The sequence below is a fragment of the Sceloporus undulatus genome, chromosome 7 (genome assembly GCF_019175285.1).
Source record: "Sceloporus undulatus isolate JIND9_A2432 ecotype Alabama chromosome 7, SceUnd_v1.1, whole genome shotgun sequence".
In the NCBI taxonomy this organism is placed as follows: domain Eukaryota; kingdom Metazoa; phylum Chordata; class Lepidosauria; order Squamata; family Phrynosomatidae; genus Sceloporus; species Sceloporus undulatus.
Window position 1 is genome coordinate 21,656,707 of NC_056528.1, and position 23,563 is coordinate 21,680,269.

The 23,563-nt window shown below is 43.9% G+C and overlaps 1 protein-coding gene across 1 annotated transcript in view; it reads right to left on the reverse strand.

The window, feature by feature from the left end:
* The window catches only part of FIBCD1 (fibrinogen C domain containing 1), a 42,332-nt gene extending 19,316 nt beyond the window's left edge, over window positions 1–23,016 (reverse strand). The window contains exons 1-2 of the mRNA XM_042479476.1: window positions 22,940–23,016; window positions 6,241–6,717 (exon numbers count right to left, since the gene is read on the reverse strand). Coding sequence (XP_042335410.1) covers window positions 6,241–6,717; window positions 22,940–23,011 — 549 coding nt within the window. The 5' untranslated portion in view covers window positions 23,012–23,016. The remainder of the gene's footprint in view (window positions 1–6,240; window positions 6,718–22,939) is intronic.
* Window positions 23,017–23,563: the final 547 nt, after the last annotated feature.

Sequence of the window (23,563 nt, forward strand, 5' to 3'; positions counted from 1 at the left end):
TAATTGTAAGCACTCTGAGAGCCTTTAGGGCTGGAGGACTCAGTATAAATACTATAAATAAATAAATAAATTTGCATGAAATAGCCTGCTTTTATTGAATTTAGAAATTGAAAGATAAAATGCTTTTCATTTATTGTTACAAAAAATGTGTCAAGTGGAACTGAGTTGTGTATTGCCCTTTTTGACACGGATAATTTACAAATTTAATAACAAATGATTTCTCACACTCTACTGGTTTTGCTGCGGAGTGAAGGATATAGAGCTAATTTCAAAAGGCTGCAAATTTTTGCTCTGGCCATTACAGAAATAAGAGTAAGGAGCCACCCCTGGTCTTAGGGTGATCTGTCAATGCCATGAAAATGGTGAATTGGTTTCATGTCTTTTGCTTACATTTGTGAGTTAAAAATTGTGTAAGCCATAATAGGATTGGCTGGTCAACAGCATCCCATTCCCCGAGATTTTGGAGTCAAGATCTGAAACAATAGGCCAGATCTACGTGAATCACAGCAGCAATACAGGCAAGGGCTGAGTGGGGAGCTGGAATTGCTTGTGGACCAATTGCTTGTGGAAATGGGAACAAGGGGAATCTGGGTAAAACACAATGGATCAGATAATGTGGCACATATTTTGCTGATTGTTCGAGCAAACAAATGCACACAGCAGCCACAGTGCTTGCCATCATCTCCATTCACTTACAGCACACATGGAGCAATGCTCCCCCAACCCAGACCTACACTACTGCTGAGGCTTGTAGAAAGCTCACTGGCAACCCAAAAGGAAATGTCCACATGTCCTAAGTCTCTGCTGCTAGGGATTTTGAAATTTGTCTTGACAGGTAATCCATTCCCTCCCTTATTCAAAATGGTACAGTGGAGTCAACAGGGTTCACCCACGGGGCTCTTTTCAGACTTTCCCAACCTCATTTCCATATCTTCCAATCATCCCAGTTTGATAGGGCCAGGCCCAATTAAACTTCAACCATATGCCAGGAGGTTCAGACAAAAGCAAACTGCTGCAACCTCTCCCAACTAGGGAGGTCTTGTAATGAATAATTTTTTGCCATCTTGACCATATTCCAATGTTTCTTGGCCACATGGATCCGAGTTTTCATCTGTGAAGTGTATAGCATTTCTCGTATGTGCATATTCAAGACGCATCTGCTATTGCTCTCTGCAGAGATTTAACTTATAGAGACCCTGCCAAAGCATCAGAATGACAACTGCAGCAGCTCTAATTCAAAAGCAAGGCATCGCCAAATGGCAAAACAATAGGAATACAGAATTCCCAGGGATAAGGAATGAAGCACAAGCTGTGTGCACAGGTAACAAATATAACTGAATAATACTAAACAGCAACAGATGTTGAGCCCTAGTTTTCATTGCTACATGTTTTTTACCCCTGTGGACTATATAAGACAGTAGGGAACGGGGGGAGGAAATACTGGATTTTGGTGTTTGTAGGCTTTTTCAAATTTGAGCCTGAAACAAAAGATGAAGAATGTTCTGTTACCCTTTCCTGACCTTGATTCTACCATTACAGAAGGTGAAAAGGGGGCAGAATTGGATAATAATCTTTGACAGGGTAAAATAACATTTGCTTCCTATGGCCAAGGTTGCTGCATCACCTTTGGCCTTTAGAGAAAATGGAAGTCATAGATCTGAAGCTTTGTTCCCAACCTCTCATTACTCTAAAGAGTGCAGAAGAGAAAGGTCTTTGCCAACCTAAATGTGTGCACTTTACCATCTATCTGTGGAACTATGATGTAGTGGAAAAGTCTCATTTGGTTGGTAGGCATACTATCCAATTGTCCCAGTTTGGCAGGGATAGCCCCATCCTACTTCTTCAAGCACTTTTACAATATCCCAGTTTCTCTTTCCTCCTCCCACTTTTTTATCTCCTCCTGGCTTGACTAAAACTTGGCCTTGTCTACACCAGGCAACAAAGCTGTATCCCCCTTGATTCTGGTTCTATAGAAACACACAATGCAAGATTGTCTTAGCAATGAAAGCACTACTTTTGGGCTTTAATATGACATAAAAACTCACTTCTTGTGAGTTTCTTGTGAGTAGAACAGTAGGCACAGCTCCATCAGGTCTAGACCCAGAAGCAGATGAAGGGCCCTCCCTCCATCTCAACTGCCACTGACCCGGCCTTCGAGGGAAAGAAGAAGTTGCAAACAACAGTGCCAGCTGTAATCATCACTTCTTTTTCAAATAACATAATGATATTACATTAATTTTTCATTTACTTGCCAATCTCATTATTTGTTTTTGGGCAAGGGAAGGGGTGACACATTGAGCAAATCTTATTTCCCCAGATGAAGGCCATTTTCACGATTTTTAGTAACAAAGGTTGGAATTCTTTCTCCTCCTTGGCCTGTCCTAAATGAAATTTACCTTTTTACTTAGAGTTCAGGTTTAAACACATCCCCATCAACTCCCTATTAATCCTGTAATCCCACTTTTTCAGCTGTTTTTAAAATGTCCCAGGTTCTCTCTCCTCCTTTCAGTTTTCCCCTTCATCCTTACCTTACTTCAGTTGCTGCTAATGGAGTTTAAAGTGCAAGAGTAGTTTGTGTTCGGTTAACTCAGCAGGGAAGAGAGGAGCATTGAATCTTGCTCTTCCCGACAGGTCATTTGAACCCTTCCCAGAGACCTACTCGAACACTCAAACCACTACATGACACTGGCTTGCTATAATGACTATTGTATCTATATTGTCCCTCCTTCTCTTTTAAACAGTTCTTGGAAGAAAACTATTCAAATATTTCCTACTGGAAATGACTCTGACATTGCAACCCTCTTCTAGGGTTTTCTTGATAAAATTTATTCAGAGAAGATATGCCATTGCCTTCCTCTGAGGCTGAGAGTATGTGACTTGCCTGAGGCCAACCAGTGGGTTTCCATAGCTGAGCAAGGATTCAAACCCAGGTCTCCCAGAGTCCTCATCCAACATTCAAATTAGACCATATTGCCTCTCATAGTATTGTCTTGGCAAGATTTGATTGCCATTGCCTTCCTCTAAGGCTGATAGAGAATGATGGACTTAAGGTCAGCTACTGGGTTTGCATGGCTGAGTGGGGATTTGAACCCCAGTTTCTTAGAGTTCTAGTCTAATACTCAGACCACCACACTACATGGGTGTGTGTTCTAGAATGGCCAAAATATGTCCATGTGTTTCTATAAATGTCTTCCTGCCACTTTCTGGACCAGTGGGAGTTGCTGGAGACTATTCAAGGAAAGCCCCATATAAATCAAATTATGGGCCCGAACAGACAGGCCAAAATAAAGCTGCTTTGAGTCACTTTGGAGATATGCTGTTTAAATGACACACACATCTTAAGAGGCCAGAAGCTGTGCCAAAGCTGCGCTCTAGTCCTTAGGCCTGGAGCATGGCTTTGGCGTGGCTTCCAGACTCTTAAGACGCATGCATCATTTAAACAACATACCTCCAAAGTGACCCAAAGTAACTTTATTTTGGCCTGTCTGTTCGGGCCCAAAAGTAATCCACTAATGAAGTTTTAGTGCTGAGCTTTTGTGAGGAGTTGTTGCTGTGTGCCTTCATGTTGTTCCCAATTTATGGCAACTTTAAGGTAACCCTAACATGGGTTTTTTTTCAGAGGAGGTTTTCCACTGTCTTGTCCTAAGGCTAAGGGTCACTGATCTCCAGAGTTGCAGTCCACACTAGCTCTCCTCACTCCAGCACTGGCTTTCCCCACTCAATTGAACTTCACCTGAATATTCAGAATTGAAATGGCTAGCCATTTTGTGGCACGATTATGCAGCCTTCCTTGCACTATACTATAGGGAAGTAATAGCTGTTCTCTTTTTCTCTAACCTTGCCTCAGGCATCAGTACCGAATTTACAGTGCCTCGGTCTGTGCTCCAATCAAAATACAGAAAAGTTCACTGAGGTAAGCCAATATCCTGAGGGCTTACCAGCATTTAACTACCTTTCTGGCAAATTACCTCTCAAGACGTACGTGCAAAACATGTACATATTTTCTTTTCTCCCTTCAAACTGTCTAACCTTTCCAGTTTTCCTGCACCTACACCCACAAGAAGAAGATAACAGCTAAAAACTATTACAGGGTTTTATTTTTGGTGCTCAGCAGTTGCTCTTACAAGTCTTCTCTACTCATACCCTCTAACCATCCCAATTTGGCAGACAATCCCAATTAACCCCCTGCCATTCCACTTTTTGGGCTTCTTTTTAAATGTCCAAGTTTCTCTTTCCTCTTCCCATTTCCCCTCTTTGTCTTTTAATTGCTGCAAACTGAGTTAAAAGTGCAGAAGTAATTGTAACTGAATTAACTAAGCAGTGAGGAGAGGGAAGGAGAGAATGGGATCTTACCCTTGCTTTTCTACTCCTTCTTCTCCCTCTCTTTCCTGAGTAGATGCAGCCAAAAGCAAACTTCTGCAATTTGCCCTTGCTTATCTTTGCTAACCTATTCATCACTTTTGCCATCTTGCCCACACTCTGATGTTGCTTGGCCACACATTGAGTTTTCATCTGTGAGATGCTGGAGGACATACTATGTGTGGCATCCAAGATAGTAAGAGTTCTGGATAAGCTGGATGTGCGGTGGATGAGAAGGGACTGAATGGGGTTTCAGAAACATACATCACTATATTCCATCTCACAACCTTGTTCATTTGAAATGCTTTGGGGGAAGGAAATGGAGGAAAATGTTCCCATGCCTTCTAGAGGGCATTTAGGGCCAAACTTTTGTGTTTTAATAAGTATTTTGAAAAAGATAATTCAAAAGGACAAACAAATAAGTCCCAGAACAAATAAAGCCTGTACTCTCCCTAGAAGCCAAGATGACGAAACTGAGACTGTCATACTTTGGCCATATCATGGGAAGACATGACATGTTAGACAAGACAATAATGCTTGGCAAGGGAGAAGGCAGTAGGAAAAGAGGAAGACTGCTGGATATACAGTGGGCCCTCTCCTTACAGAGGGGATCCGTTCCAGAAATCTATATATGCTCGTGCCCCATTAAAAACAATGAAGCACATGCTTGCAGCTTGGGACAACGTGCACACCATGTGTGCACGCTATTACTTTGGTGCATGGCTTCCGCATAAGCTGGAAGCCGCATATAGTGCACCCACATATGGCACGGGAGCACTGTACTCCATCAAGGAAGCCACGGCTGCTCTGAGACTGCAAGGCCTGAGCAGAGTCGTTTAGTATAAGGTGATTTGTTTTCCCATACTTTAGTAATTTCCTTAGAAAGTGCTGCTACTCTCTTCTTTCTATCTTTAATTTATACTCCAAGAAATTGGTATCTCCCAATAGTTTGTGTTTGCAGTGGCATTCTGCTGTTATTTTCTAGAGAAAATTCTTCTAAAGGCACATTACTTCTTTTTTTATGTGACTGCTGAAATTGAACAAGATTTTTGGTCCAAGTATGTTTGTTCTTCTGTATGGTATTGTAACTCTTTATGTATGACATTTCTTTACACTATTAAAGAAATACAAAACCCCCCGGTTTGAACATGTTCGAAACCATTTAAATCATGTCTATAAAACTCAAAATAGGAGTTCTATAAATGTATAAATTGTAAAATTACGAATAATTGAATATAATTGGGTATACTGTATACTTGTGTAGCCAGTTATGCAATATATACTACACTACATAATATACCTCGTATGCACTAATACTGTAATATGAATTTTTGATTTGAGGGTGACCTTTTTTTAAAACCGCAGTATCTGCCCATGTCATGCTTCCAGTCCATCATCTTTTGGCCTCTCGCGGCCAGAGCTCCCACACTGCACAACCTCCAACATTTCACCAATAAAAACATAGACATGTTTGGCCGAGCAGCACTGGAGTGTGATCAAGATGCCAAACATTATTTATGAAGAAGAAAACATAAGCTAAGAAAGGCTGTAGCAGTTTGCTTTTGACTGAGCCTACTGGGAAAGGCAAGAGTCCGATCCCTCCTCTCCTCTCTCCCCTCCTGAGTTAAATGAATGCAAACTACTTTTGCACTTTGAACTCAGCTGAACTGAAATAAGTTAAGGAGAAATGGGAGAAGTGGAATGAGGACAGAGAAGCTGGAACATTTTAAAAGTGGGACAGAAGAGGTTTAATCAGGACAGGCCCTTTCTCAGTTGGAGGGTGGGATTCCACATATATCATGTGTAGTAGCGGTGGTGCTGTGTGCGTGGGGAGTAGATACATTCAGATTTTTATCTCACCATTTCACTCCTTTCTCTCACCTGTATGAGGCGGCCTTGCTCATTCTGCAGGGCGTTCAACTCCTGCCCCATCGCGCTGTGCCCCTTCTTCAAACCTTCACAGTCTGTTCTTAGCTGACTGGCATGGGCAAGTAACTTGGACATCTCATCTGACAAGCCATTCAACAAAGCTCTCTCCTGTCCCTTTGATGACTTTGTCTCTATGCTGTGATCAGTCATGGCCCTCAGGAGCGACGACTGGAGGCCCTCCAGGCGAGTGAAGCCATTGTCCTGATCTAGGCAATTGGGGTCAATGAAAATATTGATGCGAGAGCTGTCAGCTTTCTCGATGGTCACCAAGGCATTGGTTTGATCAGGATTGGTGCTGATGACAGGTGGGGATTCTGTAACCGGCGAGTGATAGTGGTTCATTAACAAAATGGCACCCGTGACTGTAACAGCGAGGAGGATGGCCACGGAAAGGAGGATGGTGCACAAGACATAACCGCAGCTCATTCTCTAGAAACACAGAGAGAAGGGACATTTGTTGTAAGGGCAACAGAAAAATGCCAAGTGCAAATGGTGATGAAGGTACCACTTGTTTTCCAGCCGCAGTGCTTTTGTGAACCATAGATATTTCCTCTCCACTCACATGCAGCTACATCTCTGGAACTATAAAAGCAACTAAAAGTTGCAGTTACTCCACAAAGAAGTGAACCTATTTCTCATTAAGTTACATTTGAAATATAATGTAGTTACATTACACTTTTTGTTTTGTTGGCATACACAGCTGATTTGTATAAACTTAACAGGAGATGTTTTTAAAGGGAAAAAACATGTTATAGATTATCACACTAACTGGGTAAAAAAAACCTTCCCCCCCTTTATCTGAGAGGTTAGCTTCAGTTCTGGAGTTTTTGCTCAAAATCCCTCCTGCCAGGCCCTGACTTTTGCCACGCAGGTGTTGGCTCCTCTGGGGTAGAACTGCCTTCTCTGTGGTGAAGCAGGGCCTCCTCTGGGGTATCACCCAGTGCGGGCCACATCACCGCACCCACTAATGATGCCGCTGCTCCAAGGGCTTTCTTCTGACATTATTTAATTGTATTTTAATTATACATGGGTGACATACACAGTTATCTATCCACAGAACAATTCTGTGAAGTAGTCTAGGCTGACAGAGAGAGAAGGTGTGGAAGAATGGAGGAGAGGGAATGATGCCTTACAGTGATACTCCTGCCCTCTTGAACAAACAGATTCCATGAAGAGAATGTCACTAACCACCACAAACATCATGCTCACTGATATGCCTATCTGGCTGGTCCTGAAACATTATGCTGGATACACATGCTCTGTCATTCCCTCCCTAATGTTCTCATGTAAGCTGGCTCAGCCAGAGAGAAGCAGAGGGGGGTGGACTACCAGAGGACTACTTCCCTGCCCAAATAAGAAGCTAGTTTTTGTTCTGAAGAAACCCATGCTATGTGCTGACAACTGATCAGACTCAATGTTGATGTTGCTTCAAGGAGATATGCATTATGGACCAGCGAAATGAAATGGTGGCAACTGCAGAAGGAGGTTAGGTGAAACACTGCTATTTCCACTTTTTATATGTGGTGAGCATTTGGGATTGGAGAGGCAGTTTGAGGTTTATGCTGGAGCAATAAGAAATTTTGGAAGCTGTGCTACCTGCTTATCCTAGAGTTCTCCTGTCCTCCTCACATATGAGCTGATACGCCAGCTGCGACCTTACCTGGGCCGGGGGGACCTTGAAACGGTGGTACATGCTCTGGTAACCTCTCGGCTGGACTTCTGTAATGTGCTCTACATGGGGCAACCCCTGTACCAAACTCGGAAGCTACAATTGGTTCAGAACATGGCAGCAAGACTGGTCTCTGGATCCTCCAGGGCCAGTCATATAACACCTGTCATTATAGATCTACATTGGCTGCCCATTCGCTTCCGAGCTCAATACAAGGTGTTGGTTATTACCTATAAAGCCCTAAATGGCTTGGGCCCAGGATACTTGGAGGACCGCCTCTCTATATATAATCCGCCTCGCACACTCAGGTCGGCTGGGAAGCAATTATTGTGTGTTCTAGATGCTAAATATTCAGCAACATCACCAGCGAGCTCCCTGGCATGGCATGGTGTGTGTCTGTGTCTGGCGCAGTTCAATTCACTCAGAACATCACTCTGGGTTATTGCAAGAAATTGAAATGACATTCACTTTAATTTCCCACACAGCCTTGGAGCAATATTTCATGAGGAAATATTGCTGGAAAATCAAAAATGGTGGCTTGGAAACCCAGATCTCCACTTCCCAAAGAACTCCAAATGGTGTGCTGAGTGCTGAAGCTGGGCTTGTTCAAATCCTTCTTGTGAGTGTGCTTGAATGTCGCCATAGACCCAGTGCAACCTGAGTGGAAATCTGCTGTGTTTTGTTTCTCTGCTTTGTTACCAAGCTGAATATATATTACTATGTTAAGTGCTGAGCTAAACTGATTTAACTCCGAAGAAGCCTCCGTTTATTGACTTTGACATCTTGTGCTTGAATAACACAAACCTGAAAAGTGATGACATTGCATATCCCCATGAAGACTGGCTACTTTCCACTCACTGGTTTTGTCCTGGAACACCTCTGCCAACTACCTTATTCCCCTTGGGATGGTCAAGTCATGCTCCTCTTTTGTTGCATGTACCCAATAACAATGTTTTTGGTTGAGAAGATAGGGAATCCTATGCAACCATCCTCTGTCCTCTCTTGCTTTGCCTCCTGCCTACCTGGATTGTTGCTGAAGTCACCTTAATGCAAATGACCAGAGGGGCAGAAATGACAGATGCTTGAAGGAAGATGTCAATCCAGAGAGACATGCAGGGATAGGACGCGGGAGCAGTCCTGCCTGGATGATAAGGGAAGGGAAATTTTGCCACTGCAGCAATTTCTCACTTTTTTCCTCCACAAAATGGAGTCACCTTTTGGTATCTTTGAATATGCAGCACTTTGTATCCAGCCCCTCCTCCTTGGAAGGCCTCTATCCCTCCTGACAGCTACATCTGAGGAATCATAGCCTTAGTTCTGCAGGTGTACTGGAAAGGGAGAAAGGCACAGAGAACTGAATGCAACCACATAGAAAGCATCCAATGGCGGGAGACAAACAAGGAGAAAATTACTTTGGAAGGAGACAGAATTGAAAGTGACTTGGGTATGGTCAAGCCTAGTTCAGATCATTGGAGAATTATGACTAGTATAAAAATATTGAAATACATATATTGCTTTGCCTTTAATTAATATATTATTATCTCTTTGTTTGTCTATTATTTGTATACAAAACGTACCCTCCTAGTTTGGCAGGGATGGTCATGGTTAATCCTCTGCCGCCCCGCTTTCCCAGCTGCTTTTCAAATGTCCCCATTTCAGTTTCTCCCTCATCCTCCTACTTTTGCCCTTTGTCCTCATCCTACTTCATTTGTTACAAGCTGAGTTCAAATGGAAAAAGTAGTTTCCACTCAGATAATTCAGCCAGAGAAAGAGGAGAGGATGCAGGCTTGCTCTTCCCAGCTGGTTCATCTGGATCCCCTCCGCCTTTTGTTCAGCCTTTTCTCAACTCAGTACAAAAAACTCAAGGGTTTCTTTGCTTAAAATTGTAGGGGTTTTGTGTTATTTTTCATTAATAACTTTTGCTCTCTTTTTGTCTGGCCACATACTTTTGACAGGACTGCATCTTTCAAAGACTGTGTTGTGAGAAGCATGCCCTCTATTCTGTCATCCAAGCCATTCACAAAGATGTCTGAATAGCACTGGACCCAGGACAGAACCCTGTGGCACCCCACTAGTCACTTCTCTCCATCAGCTGGCCTGAGCAGCATTGCTATAGTTGAAAGGCCATCCAGTCTAAGTCCAGTAAGTCCCTGAAAAGGGAGAACAGGGAGGTACCTTAAACCTCTAAATTCAGACATACACATAGTGTGCAGATCTGTGGGATATTTTTTCTTCTCTTTTTATTCAGACATTTCCTCTTCTTTTTTGCAATGTGTCATTCATCACCTGGCCATTTATTTATTGCTTTGTTGTTCAAACAAAACAGAAAAATTATTTTGGATATCTTGTTTGGAGGGGGCAGTTACTTTTAGTGATATAACATCATGAAGTAGCATTCATGAGTGCTTTCTACTGCCTGCATCCTTCTGCTGCAGACGTTCAGAATCAGGTTTTTTTGGAGCATGACTTTGAACAGGTACACTCCACTGCTTCCAAACAAGACTACAGCTTTGCTGCTGCTTTTGACTTAACTTCCTTTCTCGTTTTTTTTCCTTTCCTCCCTCTTTTTTTTTTTGGCTTATATTAAGGAAAGAGATTCATGATTCATATCGTGGCTAGATGCTTCGTGCTTATAACCACCAGACTCATTAAAAAGTCATGAGGCCTGGTAACCCCTCCGTCACAAGGCAGGGCAAGTGACCCAAGAAGCGCTGCAGTTGAAATCCCAACTGGAACTGGGTCTTGCCATTTGGCCCTTGGAAAGTGAAAACTGGTTATTGTTGCATTAATTTTAAAAAATGAACCACAGGAATGCATATATCGCATGACCCTCGTGATTATTTCATAAAACCGCAGTACCTAAGTGGGTAGTTTATCAACTGCACTTTCTGTCTAACTGCCTTGTAAAAGAGGCCAAGTGTCTATCTTTTTGCTTTTAGGAAGGAAAACAATATATCCTTGCTGTTGTTTTTTATGAGTGGGCAGATTATTGGTTCACAGATCAAATATATAATGAAAGTGGTTTTAAAAAAGTGTGCAGTACTGACATCTTACCATAAAGCTCTGCAAACACTGACGAATCACTGGAAACCGGAGCCATCAGTTATAGAAAAACAAAGATGTAATCAGTGCGCAGAAGGAGCTATTAAAGTGATGCAAGAAGTGTATGAAGTTTGCAAAGACAGGGACAAACTGCAACTATAGTTCATCTTAAGTAATAAGAAATGAAAAAAATATTGGTTTTTGCAAAGGTATAGTGTTTAAATGTTTATAGAACAACAGTACATGTTTGTTATGTGATAAATAAATATGGGGAAATCATGTATTCCATTTTTAATTTGGGGGTAACCTTTTTTTGAGGCAGATAAGAATTGATAGGTTTAAAATTGTTTTTAGACAAAAGTTCATCGAAAAATGATACAGGAGTATGAGGCTGTGAAACTTTCATACCCCTACTGACCAGCCTTCGAAAAATAGGTTCAGCGCCTTGGAATACTCTTTTAACATTGGTTTTAAAACATGCAATGGATTTACAATGTCACATTGGCATCAGAGCTCCCAGCCGCCATTGTGCATTAGAGGAAATTATATCACCAGAAACACTATGAAAACCACTGGATTTTAGGAAGGGAATGTTAGCGGAGGGGAAACAGAAAGAAAATAAAAATGACAGATGAGGAGGGCAAACTCTGGAGCTGGATCCTTTAAAAAAAATCCCCCTTTAACAGGCCATAAAAGCAACAGGGTTATGAACCTCTGATTGTTACACAGAGAGATTGGGTTAGGTGAGACAGAATTAAGAGCTGTTATTTCTCACCTTTCCCCCCTTCTTCGATCTTGGCTGCTGGAAAGATCAGAGCTCTCTGTTCTGACAGAGCACATTTCAGAGAATGAAAGGAAGCACAAGAACAAAGTTGTTCTTTCCTTGCTGCGGATATGGACATGAAGAAATCATGGTGGCTGTCTCCCCCAAGGAGGAAGCCAGTGAGGGGCTGAGACAGCTGCCTTGCCTTCCTGGATCCTTGAAGCACATAAGAACTATGGAGAATGGGCCTTGCCTTAGATCAAGGCAAACACTGGGCAGTTTTTGATGGAAGGGCTGATGGGAGAACTTTGTAGTGGCTGGCTAGCACATTTTGGACTCCTTTATGGCATCTGGAAGAAAGAGGAGTGGCTACCAGAAGGAGGAGACAACACCAACAATTAAAGGGCTTGGCAGACCACCACTAAGAGGTGGCAACACCCCACCCCTGGAAGCCCTGGGTTGGAGTCGTGGTGACATCACCCACTATGTGGTTGGTCGGGCAGCGTGACGCATGAGGATGGGTGGTGGACAGTTGCCACATCCGCACTCTGCCTTCACGCCAATGTATTTTGCCAGTCTGTTGAGGGCCTAAGTCTGTACTGGTATACTGTATACCCATAAAACTCATGCCATTACCCAAAACATACTTGATGCCTTTATCTATGGCTATCAGAATTCATCCAGAGCCTTTATGCCCCTTCTTCTTCTTCTTCTTCTTCTTCTTGTTCTTAACCACCCTCAAGTTGACATTGACTGATGTTGACTTTGTGGATGAGATATCTCCAAGATCCCATCGTATACTGCTTGCTCAGATATTGCAGGCTCAGGCCTGTGGTCTCTTTGATTGAGACCACAGCTGGCATGTGGTCTTCCTCGCTTTCTGCTGCCCTCTACATTTTCTAGTGTCATTGTCTTTTCCAATGATTGATGCCTTCTCACAATGTGGTCAAAGTACAACAGCCTCAATTTAGTCATCCTGGCTTCCAGGGAGAATTCGGGCTTGATCTGTTCTAGAACCCATTCATTTGTTTTTTGGCCATCCATGGTATCCTCAGCACTCTTCTATAGTACCACATCTCAAATGGGGCTATTTTCTTTCTATCAGCTTTCTTCGGCTCTTACATTCATATATAGTGAGATGCTATGATGGTCTGGAAGATCCTCATTTTAGTGCTCAGACTTATATCTTTAAAATTTAGCATCTTGTCCAGTTCTTTCATAGCTGCTCTTCCCATTCCTAGCCTTCTTCTGATTTCCTGACTGCACTTTTCACTCAGATCAGTATTTGCTCCAAGATATGGGAATTCTTTCACTATTTCTATTTCCTCATCTAGGATGAATTCTTGTAGGTCTGCCATGGTCATTATTATTTTTTCTCTTAATGTCCAACATTAAGCCTATCTTAGTGCTTTCCTCCTTGAGTAATTGCTCCAGGTCTTTGTTGGTTTCTGCTAGAAGTATTGTGTCATCTGGGTATCTTAGGGGTTATAATCACTTATTCTCCAACATTTCAGAGATCAAGATGGAGACGTGTCAAGCAACGCCAGAACATAGTGAAGATGGCATAAGGAAGAAAAAATAAACTAGGAGAGGGTGCAGCAGTTTGTTTTTGCCTGAGCCTGCAGGGAAGGAAAAGATCCTGCAACATTCTCTCCTCCTGAGCTATCTGAGTGCAAATTGTTTTTACACTTTCAACTCAAACTGCAGCAACTGAAGCAAGCTAAGGACAAAGAGGAAAAGCAGGAAGAACAGAGAAAACACAACACTGCAAAAGCAGCTTAAAAATGGGACAAGCAAGAATTAATCAGGGCTCTCCCTGCTAAATTGGACCAGTTGGAAGGTATGAAATCACCAGCTTCTCCCAGGAGAAGTGATTCTGGGAGCTGTAGGACAATTTTTCTTTTAATCACTTTTTCCAAATTCTGCTTCTAATTAGTTGAACATCTTTGCCTCTCTTACCTGAGTTCATTCTCAGTTTAATCCTTGTTAAACAGAAGCAGTGCTAAACCCATCATCTTTTCAACACACCCCAACACATATTTCCCACACTTCTAGTCTCCCACCATCTCTGCGACTGGGCTGTTGTGGTTCTTTGAAGGCAAGGCAATTTTTGCAAGCTCCAAGTGAGCTTTTCTGTATTATCATCGATCGATGTATTCTAAGCAATCCAAAGAATCCTTCAGTGAAAGTTAACTCCATCAAAATCAATAGGGCTTTAACTTCAGAGAAACTATATGGAAGCATTCATGTGAAATTTACCATCGTTTCTCTTTTAGAATTCTAATGTCTAGGAGTTTGCTCAGCTGGGAAACAAGTGGGGTGCCATCTATGCCTTACAGTCTATTTCCCCCCGTTGTTCCAATGGGAAATTATCAGTCTATCAGAATAATTTCCCTGGCAATCTAAAGTAATCGAAAATGGTGCAGACCTTAGGGCTGGTGGAGCCAGGGCTCAAATGCTCAAAGCACCAAGGCAGTGGCATCTGCCACCCCCACTCCACTCTGGCTTCACTACTCCCTCTGTACTTAACTGAAACGATCACAATTTCTGGGTTTGTTAGAGATAGATTTTCTCCGGCAGCAACACATTAATCACCTATCATGTAAATGCAAGGTAGTTGAGGGTGTGCTGGGATGGGCTTCTTGGTTCTGAAAGGACAAAGAAGGTCCATTATTAGGATTTTTTTGGAGGGGTTTCATGCCAGCCACAGATGCTGGTGAAACATCAGGAAGAAACTCTTCTAGAATATGGCCACATAGCCCGAAAAACCCACAAAAAATGATGGAGGCCAGCCATGAAAGCCTTCGACTTCACAAGGTCCATTATTGATACAAAAGACTTACTATTGATGGAGACAAAACTCTCTGAACTGGTTGCTGACCTCTAAAAATTTCCTCATGCAAAGACATGAAGGCTTCTCAAGAAATTCAGTGCCCTCCACCCAGTGGCATCCCTAAGGTTGGTGTCACCCAGTGCAGTAACTCATGGTGTCACCACCCCCATCCCCACCATATATAACACCGTATAACACCTATTTTGAAATCTTTGCATAGGCTGCCTATTAGCTTCTGGGCACAGTACAAGGTGTTGGTTATTACCTACAAAGCCCTACATGGCCTGGGTCCAGTTTATCTGAGGGAACGCCTCCTCCCATATAATCCTTCCCGCACCCTCAGGTCCTCTGGGAAGAACTTATTGCAACCAAGGAAAACTAGATTGGTGGCAACTTCCCAGAGGACCTCCTCAATTGCCGCTCCAAAAATTTGGAATGACCTGTGGAGATGATCCACCAGGTTACATCTCTTGATGCCTCTAAAAGGGCAATAAAGATGGATCTCTTCCGACAGGCCTTCCCAGACTGACCGACTAGTAGAATGAAATTATCTGCCCATCCAAACCAGCCTCCCATTGCTACGTCTGTTTTTATTGTATTAACTAACGTATTGTTGATTGTATGGTTTTTATTGTTATTATTTCATATGTGAAGGAGGGAGGATTGGAGGGTTGGGGGGATTGAGAGAATATTTTTGTTACTTGATTATATATTGTATTTGCACTTAGTTGTTACCCGCCTCGATCCTCAAAAAGGGAGAGACGGGATATAAACAAATTTATTATTATTATTATTATTATTATTATTGGCGCCTCCCATTTCACATCATACAGAATCATTAGCATTGCTTTTTTGCACTAATGTTGCTCATACATCATAAATCCCATATACAACGGAATGCAATGCTAATAGTTGCGACATAAAACAATTAGCAAAATTAAAATTACACCTTCAAATTACAATAGTAAATGCACAGCCTAAATATATTTACATATACATAGTGAAGATTTGGTTAAAATGTGCCCGTTTCTACCAAAAGGTAGGAGAAGTGGTGTCACCCCACCTTTAGGGTGTCACCTTGCGCGGTCTGCAGCCCCTAGTGACACCACTGCCTCCGCTTAACAAAGCTGCTGTAGGTTCACAAGGATGGAGACATATTAGATTGCAAAAGATGTGTCTTATGCTGCAAATGGATGTTAAAATTCCTTGGACTTTGGGAATCTCCCAGTCACCACATGGCCAGAAAGAGGAGGCGCCAGCCTGCAAGAGACACCCCTTCATACCATCTGAACTGAGAACAATAACAGCAAAATGCAGGCCTAGAGCTAACATCTTCCAATTTTTTCCTCCTGTTTGGCTTGTAACAGCTTGCCTAATGAAGAAGCCAGTGAAGCTTGCAACATGTATAGCGTGCATTTTGGCTGACCAATAAAGGTATCACGGTTTGGGTGGGTTTTTTTAAACTGGATTTGCTATAGCCAACACCGCTACCTCTGAATATTTTATGTTTGCGGACAGGCATCAATGTGCTTCCTCATTCCCTTTCCTCAAGAGCGTCAGCAGCCAGCCTAAGATGGCCTGAATAACAACAGCAACAATAACTATAACAACAACAGATGAAAACATACCCCCCAAAAGCAACATTAAAATGGGATTAAGGTATTTGCAGACGTAGAATGGAGAGGGGGCCATTCTAGTCTGCCTTCCTTGGAAAGGAGTTTTACTGACTGTCGCAGCCACCAAAAAGTCCTTCTCTGATATTCCCACCCAGCATGCCTCTGAGAATGATGGACTATGAGAAGGGTCTCTCTTCAGACATTCTGCATTCAAATCATGTTGTCTGTTCTCCTCTAGCTATCAGGCATGCAGTTACTGTGAAGTCAAAGGCTTTCACAACCGACATCCATACGTTTTTGTGGGTTTTTCAGGCTATGAGTTTTAGAAGGGTTTTTTCTTGATGTTTTGCCAGCAGCTGTGGGTGGCATCTTCAGAGAATGCTGGCATGAAAGAGAATGGGGTATATATACTGTTGGTTGAGGGGAAGTGATTTGCATGTTAATCTGTGTATTGTTCTGTTGTTGAATGGCAAGGCATCAGGCGGTCTATTTAATTAATGATCCATTGTCTACTGGGAAACCCCCCTCACCCTGGATGGTTTTCATTTGCATGGGCTGGGTCTTGATTTTGGCTGGTTCAGATATCAGAAGGGCTGCCAGACCCAGAAATAAGAAGGAACCCTTAAAGTAAACAAAGTTTGGCTACCTGTCCTGATAAATGCCAAAATCAAGACCCATCAAATGCAAATACATATTTGATTTGTATGCTGTTGAACAAAGAAAAAAACACTGGAGAAGGAGAAGAAAATTCCCGTTTGAACTGAAAGCTATTGGAATGAAGTAGAACTACAAAAGGGTTGAACGACTCCAGATTTACCATCTCCATATGCTTTCTGGGCTACAAAGAATTCCATCCACACATTTCATGTCGACTTTGCATGTGGAGGGCTTTTTAAAGAATCTGAAACAGCAACTTGTTATATTGGATAATCATAGGATACCAAATTTGGTAGGCTTCTGAACTCTACATGTAAGCTTGTAACATAATTATATAAGTACAGTTGGCTGTTTTTCCAAATACAGTGGGCCTTTGGTTTCTGCTGGGGTTTGGTTGCTGGGCCTCCCATGGATACCAAAATCCCATTGAATACAATACAATAAGATCATGTCCCTTATATCAAATGGCAAAATCAAGGTTTGGTTTTTGGAATTTATATATATATTTAAATTATTTTCAAGCTGTGGATGCTGGAACTCATGGATAAAAAAGTCCATAGATATGGAGGGCTGACTAATTCTCATTGCTCCCTGTGTTCTTATCACTTTTTTCCCCTAGCAGTTGATCTGGGAGAGTTGAGGGAATGAAACCAGGTGAAGTGCATGCAGCCAGATGTCCTGCCCCATGCCAGGGGTCTCAAACCCATGGCCTTAGCATCCTTACCAAAATGAACTAATCCTTTCCCTGTGGCAGCTGGGGGCTTTCATGAAGTGGAATTGTTAAGCTGCTCAGATCTCAGTTGGAACCCTCATTCCACAAAGATGTTCAGCCACTTGGTCAGCCCTTTCAAAGTTTGACCCCAAACCCCTCTGACACGGGACTGTCTTTATCTTTGGGGAAGTTCTCTTGGGTTGCACCTACTCATCCTAGACAACTTCTTCCACAACCTAAGCCCAGTTACTGGAAAATGTTTGTGTCCTGGCTCAGAAACAAACTTCTTGGGAAGCTTTTCTTGTGTATATTATTTCTCTCGCACATAGACCACAGCCACCCGGCACATGGTCCCCTGAATTTAAGATGGGATTGTAGTTGTGTTTTAAATCCCGTGGTGATAATAAGGACTGATCCCCTTCACAGTAATTCCCTTCCATAATCTAGTATGAGCCAAGTGCATCTGTCACCTTCCCAACAATGGTTTTATGCTACACATGGTGCTATCGAAGTGGAAGAACCGGAAAGGATTACCATATATAATCGACTATAAGTCGACCTCATGTATAAGTCCTTATTATCAAGGGTAGGTTTGGGGGTTAAAATTATGGATTTTAATATGAGCCATGGATAAGTCAGGAGTAAGACTTAGGGGCATGTAACAAAGGATGAATCAAAGGAAAACAGTGCCAAAGAACTTACAAAATCCCAGCAGGCATAACTGTTTGTGCTCACGCTAAAGGTTAGATGGATCAGAGAGCAGAGGGAGGTCAGTGCTTCCAGGACAGTTTGCACTCTTGCCTTTCAACTAAGGAATTGTTCCTTTTTAAATAAGAGTTAAAGTACAGTACTTGCATTGACCCATGGATAAGTCGACTCAGTTTTTTTGGGTCAGTTTTTTGACTAAAAATTTGAGACTTATACATGAGTATATATAGCACATCTTACTCTGAAATCTAAAGGAGCTGGACACTTTTCTAACAAGGCACATACTAAATGGCTATGAAAGATGCTTTGAAAGACAGGTGTTCAATTTGTCTCTTCAAAGAAAGAGCCCTCCTCACATTCAACACAAATAGCTCTCTCTCTCTTTGGCACCATGCGACCTCAGAAAGAACCCATATGCAAATCTTTTGCGGGAACAGTTGGTATGAAAACAAATCCCATGCAGAGCAGCTATTGACTGGTGCTAGTGATGCCACCAGTCCATTTTTGGTTTTCCAAGAAGGAAAATGATTTGGTAGAATGCAGTGGAGGTGTAAGAATGGTTTTGAAAACAGTGTATAGTAATGGTAAGTACTGTAATATCCAGTCATGGTGACAAATATGGCCCTCTTGTGGCTTCCCAGCTTTTGTATGGGGTTTCCCCACTGTGAAAGCCTGACGTTGCCTTGTTGGATGGTGAACTCTGCTTCTTTGGAGGTCTTTAAACAGCAGTTGAATGGGCATCTTTCAGGAGTGCTTAATAGTTGTGTATTCCTGCAGGGCAGAGGGCTGGACCGGAAGGCCTTTGTGATGCCTAACAGGTCTATGATGATATGAAATGCTTCCAGTAAGGATCAGGCACTTACAGTCAAGGCTTTAACCTAAATCATGTTAGTATTTTGGTCACTGGGAGCCAGCATGCTGTAGTAGTGCTTTGAGTGTTGGACTAGGACTCCAGGACCAGGGTTGGGATCCCTGCTCAGCTACAGAAATCAACTAGGTGGTTGTAATATCAATGAATCCTAGAGTGACCATAATGATGAACTGAACTGAGGTGGAAAGTACCCCAAGGACCATCCAGTCCAGTGGTCCCGAAACTGTGCCCTTGAAGAGATTTTGGACTTCAGCTCCCAGACATCTCAGCCATGTTGACCAATAGTTTGGGGACCACTGATCTAGTCCAACCTCCTGCCATGAAGGAACACATAAGAAAAGCACTTTTGACAGAGGGCCATCCACCCGGCTTAAACATCTCCAAACAATGCTGGGCAAGCTGCACCTTCTGAGCATAAAAGGAAGACAAGGACAAACCTCCTCTGAATAATTCTTACTACCTCACCCCCACAAAACCCTATGATAATCATCTAGTAGAGAAGAGCCAGCATGGTGCTGTGGTTTGAGTGTTGGACTTTGGGTAAACAGGATTCAAACCTCTACTCAGTCATGGAATTCACTGGGCAAGTCACATTCTCTCATCCTCAGCCCTGAAGAAATCTTGAACATCAGCTGATTTACATAACTTTAAAGACATCAAAATGGTCAAAGATTGTCTATGCTTTGGCCTGGTCAGAAGATTGCTAGGACTTGGAAGGCCAGCTATGAAGAAACTAGGCAAGATCCTAAAGTGTAAAGATGCATCATTGAATAACAACATCAGGATCATCCATGCCATAGGATTTCTCATTTCCATGTATGGTTGTGAAAGCTGGACATTGAAGAAGGTGGAGGAGAAGAGAATCAGCTCATGGGTGGGTGCACTCCATCAACAAAGCCATAGCCACCTGAGTGTGTAGGACCTGAGGAGGGCTGTGGATGAACTTTATATTGGCCAAATTGATTTTATTGTATGCAGTCATGTGAGCTTTCGAGACTGGAGTGTATATGTTTTAATAAATCAATAATAAATAATCATTGCTAATATAGTGGAGAGATGAGAAATCCCTAGAAGCACTAATTTCTGATTAATTCAAATGCTTGAGGAGCAAATGGGGAGCTGAATGAGTTTCTCTATAGGTAAATGATTCAGTTCCAAGGATTACAAGGTCTCCTGGTTTTTAGAGCACATGAAGAGTCAGCCAGGTAGAAGAAAGTGTAATAGAATCACAGAATTGGAAAAGACTTCAAGGGCCACCCAGGGCCTGCCATGCGGAATACACAATCAAAGCACCCCGGACAAATGGCCATCCAGCCTCTGTTTAAAGACCTCCAAAGGACAGACTCCACTACACTCCCAGGGAATGTGTTTCACTGTCAAACAGCTCTTATTGAGTTGTCAGCATTTTAGTCACGGAGCTCCGCTCATCTACCACCCTGGCCCAATTTAGGAAGGACCTCAAAACCTTCCTATTCAAGCAGGCATTCCCCGACTAAATATCCTGTGGGCCTCCCTCCTCTTCCGTGGCCATGAGGATGGGCTAACGGGGCCTTTGTTATTGTTTTAGACTGTGTATTGTTATTGTTTCGTGTTTTTAACCTGTATTTGTTTGCACTTGTTGCATTGTTGTAAGCCGCCCTGATCTTCTTGGAAGGGCGGGATATAAATAAAGATTTTATTTATTATTTATTATTATTAGTCACCCTTAGATTGTCAACATCCTTTTTGGATTGTGGTGCCCAGAACTGGACACAGTATTCCAGGTGGGGCCTGACCAAAGCAGAATAGAAAGGTACTATTACTTCCCTTGATCTAAACATTATACTTCTATTGATGCAGCCTAGAATTGCATTGGCTTTTTGAGCTGCTGCATCACACTGTTGACTCATATTCAACATTTGGTCTACTTGGACTCCCAGATCCCATTCCCATGAGGTATCTCTCATCTGGACATTTCATTTTTCCCCCTGCCTAGTTGAGTGCCTTACATTTCTCTGTGCTGAAATGCATTTTGTTAGTTTTGGCCCAGCATTCTACTCTATTAAGGTCTCTATGAATTTTGATCCTGTCACCTGGAGTATAAGTGATCCCTCTTTGGTGTCACCTGCCAATTTCATAAGCATACCCTCCGTTCTTTCATCAACATCGTTGATAAAAGATGTTGAATAGCATTGGGTCCAGGACAGAACCCTGTGGTCACTTCTCTCCAAGATGAGCATTGCTGCTTAGCATTGGGCCAGTCGACCAATTACAAATCCAAGTAACAGTTGCCTTATCTAGTCCACATTTCACTGGCTTGTTTGCGGGGGGCTGCCCATTGACCCTCCTGCCTCGGAGCCTCCAAGCCCACCCAGCGAGGTTGGGGGGCTGCTTCAGGCGGCGCAATGCCTTGGGTGGCCCCACCTCTGGCCCCCTGCTGCCCCGCTCTCAGTGTCCAGTTTGCCCACCTTGCAAATGATGTGAGAGAGGCATGAAAGAGCGAAACTGAAGGCAAGGCGAAGTCGCTCAGCGCTGGCAGCAGCAGCAGCAGAAACAACGCAGGTTTGGTCCAGGAGACGAGGAAAGGCATCCGAGAACCATTAAGCTGGAAGAGACCCCAAGGGCCCTGATCCAGTCCAACCCCGTTCAGCCACGCAGGAAGACACTGTATCCAAGCACTTCTGGCAGATAGGCATCCAGCCCCTGTTTAAACCCCCCCCCCAAAGGAGGAGACGCAGCCTCATAGAATCATAGTATCCTAGAGTTGGAAGAGGCTCCCAAGGGCCCTGATCCAGTCCAACCCCCTTCTTCTGCCCTGCAGGAACTCTCAGTCAAAGCAGCCCCATTGACAGATGGCCATCCAGCCTCTGTTTTAAAACCTCCAAGGAAGGAGACTACCACTCTCTCCACATCCTTTTTGAATTGTGGCGCCCATTCCAGGTGGGGCCTGACCAGAGCAGAATAGAGTGGCACTATGACTTCCCTTGATCTAGAGACTAGACTTCTATTGACTCTTCCTAAGGTTTCGGGGGAATCTCTTCTGCTGTGGATTCCATCCCTTGCCGCGCATCTCCCTCCCTCTTCAATAGCACCAAAGATGTCGACATCGTGCCTCCCCTTGACCTCCCCTCCTCCGGGCTAAACCTCTCCAGCCCCCTCCGTCCTTCTTCCAGGGCTGCCTGGGTTCCAGACCTCCCCCACTTTCGGCTGCCCTCCTCCAGCCTCCCTCCCCGGGGCTTCGGACGCAGCGCAGCCGGAGAAGCCGCCGGAGCTGTCCTCCGCTGCTGCCCCAAAACCAGCCTCTCCCTTCTTCTCCAGACCCAAATCGAGGCGAAAAGTTTGGGGTCTTGGTCGACCCTCCCCCCGACCTCAGTCCAGAAGCCCCCTCCCTCCTCCTTTATTCCGGGGCCCGGGAGCCTCCAAACAGGTGCCTCTAATCCGGAGCAGCAGAGGCTGGGTTTCGCTTCTCCCGGACCCAAGCGGAACCCCCCAAAACACACGAGGAAGCTCCGCTGGCTTCTTCCTCAGCGGAAAGGTCTTAGGAAAGCAAACACAGGAGGGATTGGGAAAGGGGAAGAGATGAGATCTAGATCTAGATCTATGGAGATAGATAGATAGATAGATAGATAGATAGATAGATAGATGATAGATAGATGATAGGTAGGTAGGTAGGTAGATAGATAGATAGAGATAGAGATAGAGATAGAGATAGAGATAGAGATAGAGATAGAGATAGAGATAGAGATAGAGATAGAGATAGAGATAGCTCTCTCTTTGGCCGCCCCTCCCTGGGCCCCTGACCTGGGCTTTCTCCTGGGCTCCGTCCTCCAGGTGCGCCGAGCCCCCCGCCTCCTTCCAGCGCTCGTTGACCATCTTCTCTCCGGCGGTGGCTTCCAGGGGAAGAAGAAGAGGAGAACCAGGAGGGGGACCGGGCGGGCGGGTCTCTCGCCCACCGGCGGCGGGGAGGAGACCTACCTCTGGATCCTTTGGCTTTCAAGCAGAACTGGCAGGGAGAGACCCCCCGCCCCCCGCCCAGGCCCCTCCCTCCCTCCCTCCTTCTAAACTCAGAGGGAGAAATGCGGGGGGGGGGGGGGCGTGGGAAAGGGGAGGGGAGGGGGCTCCTTCCCCAGACAGGCGCCCAAGAGGGAGAGCAGGGCAGGGCATCTGGGGCTCTTCATGCAGCCCCAGCCCAAAGGGGCCTGCCTCCGCTCGCCAGGGTCTTCGCTCTCCAGGGTCCTGAATTGTCCTACTTTCCTTGACTGGTTCATGATGGGACTATAACTGAAACATGGCGCAATGGGGCTGCACTGGACCAGGACCCTTGGGGTCTCTTCCAACTCTAGGATTCTAGGATTCTATGAATCTAAAGGACAGGACTTAGAAGTGTAGAGTTGGAACCGACCCCCAAGGGCCATCCAGCCCAAC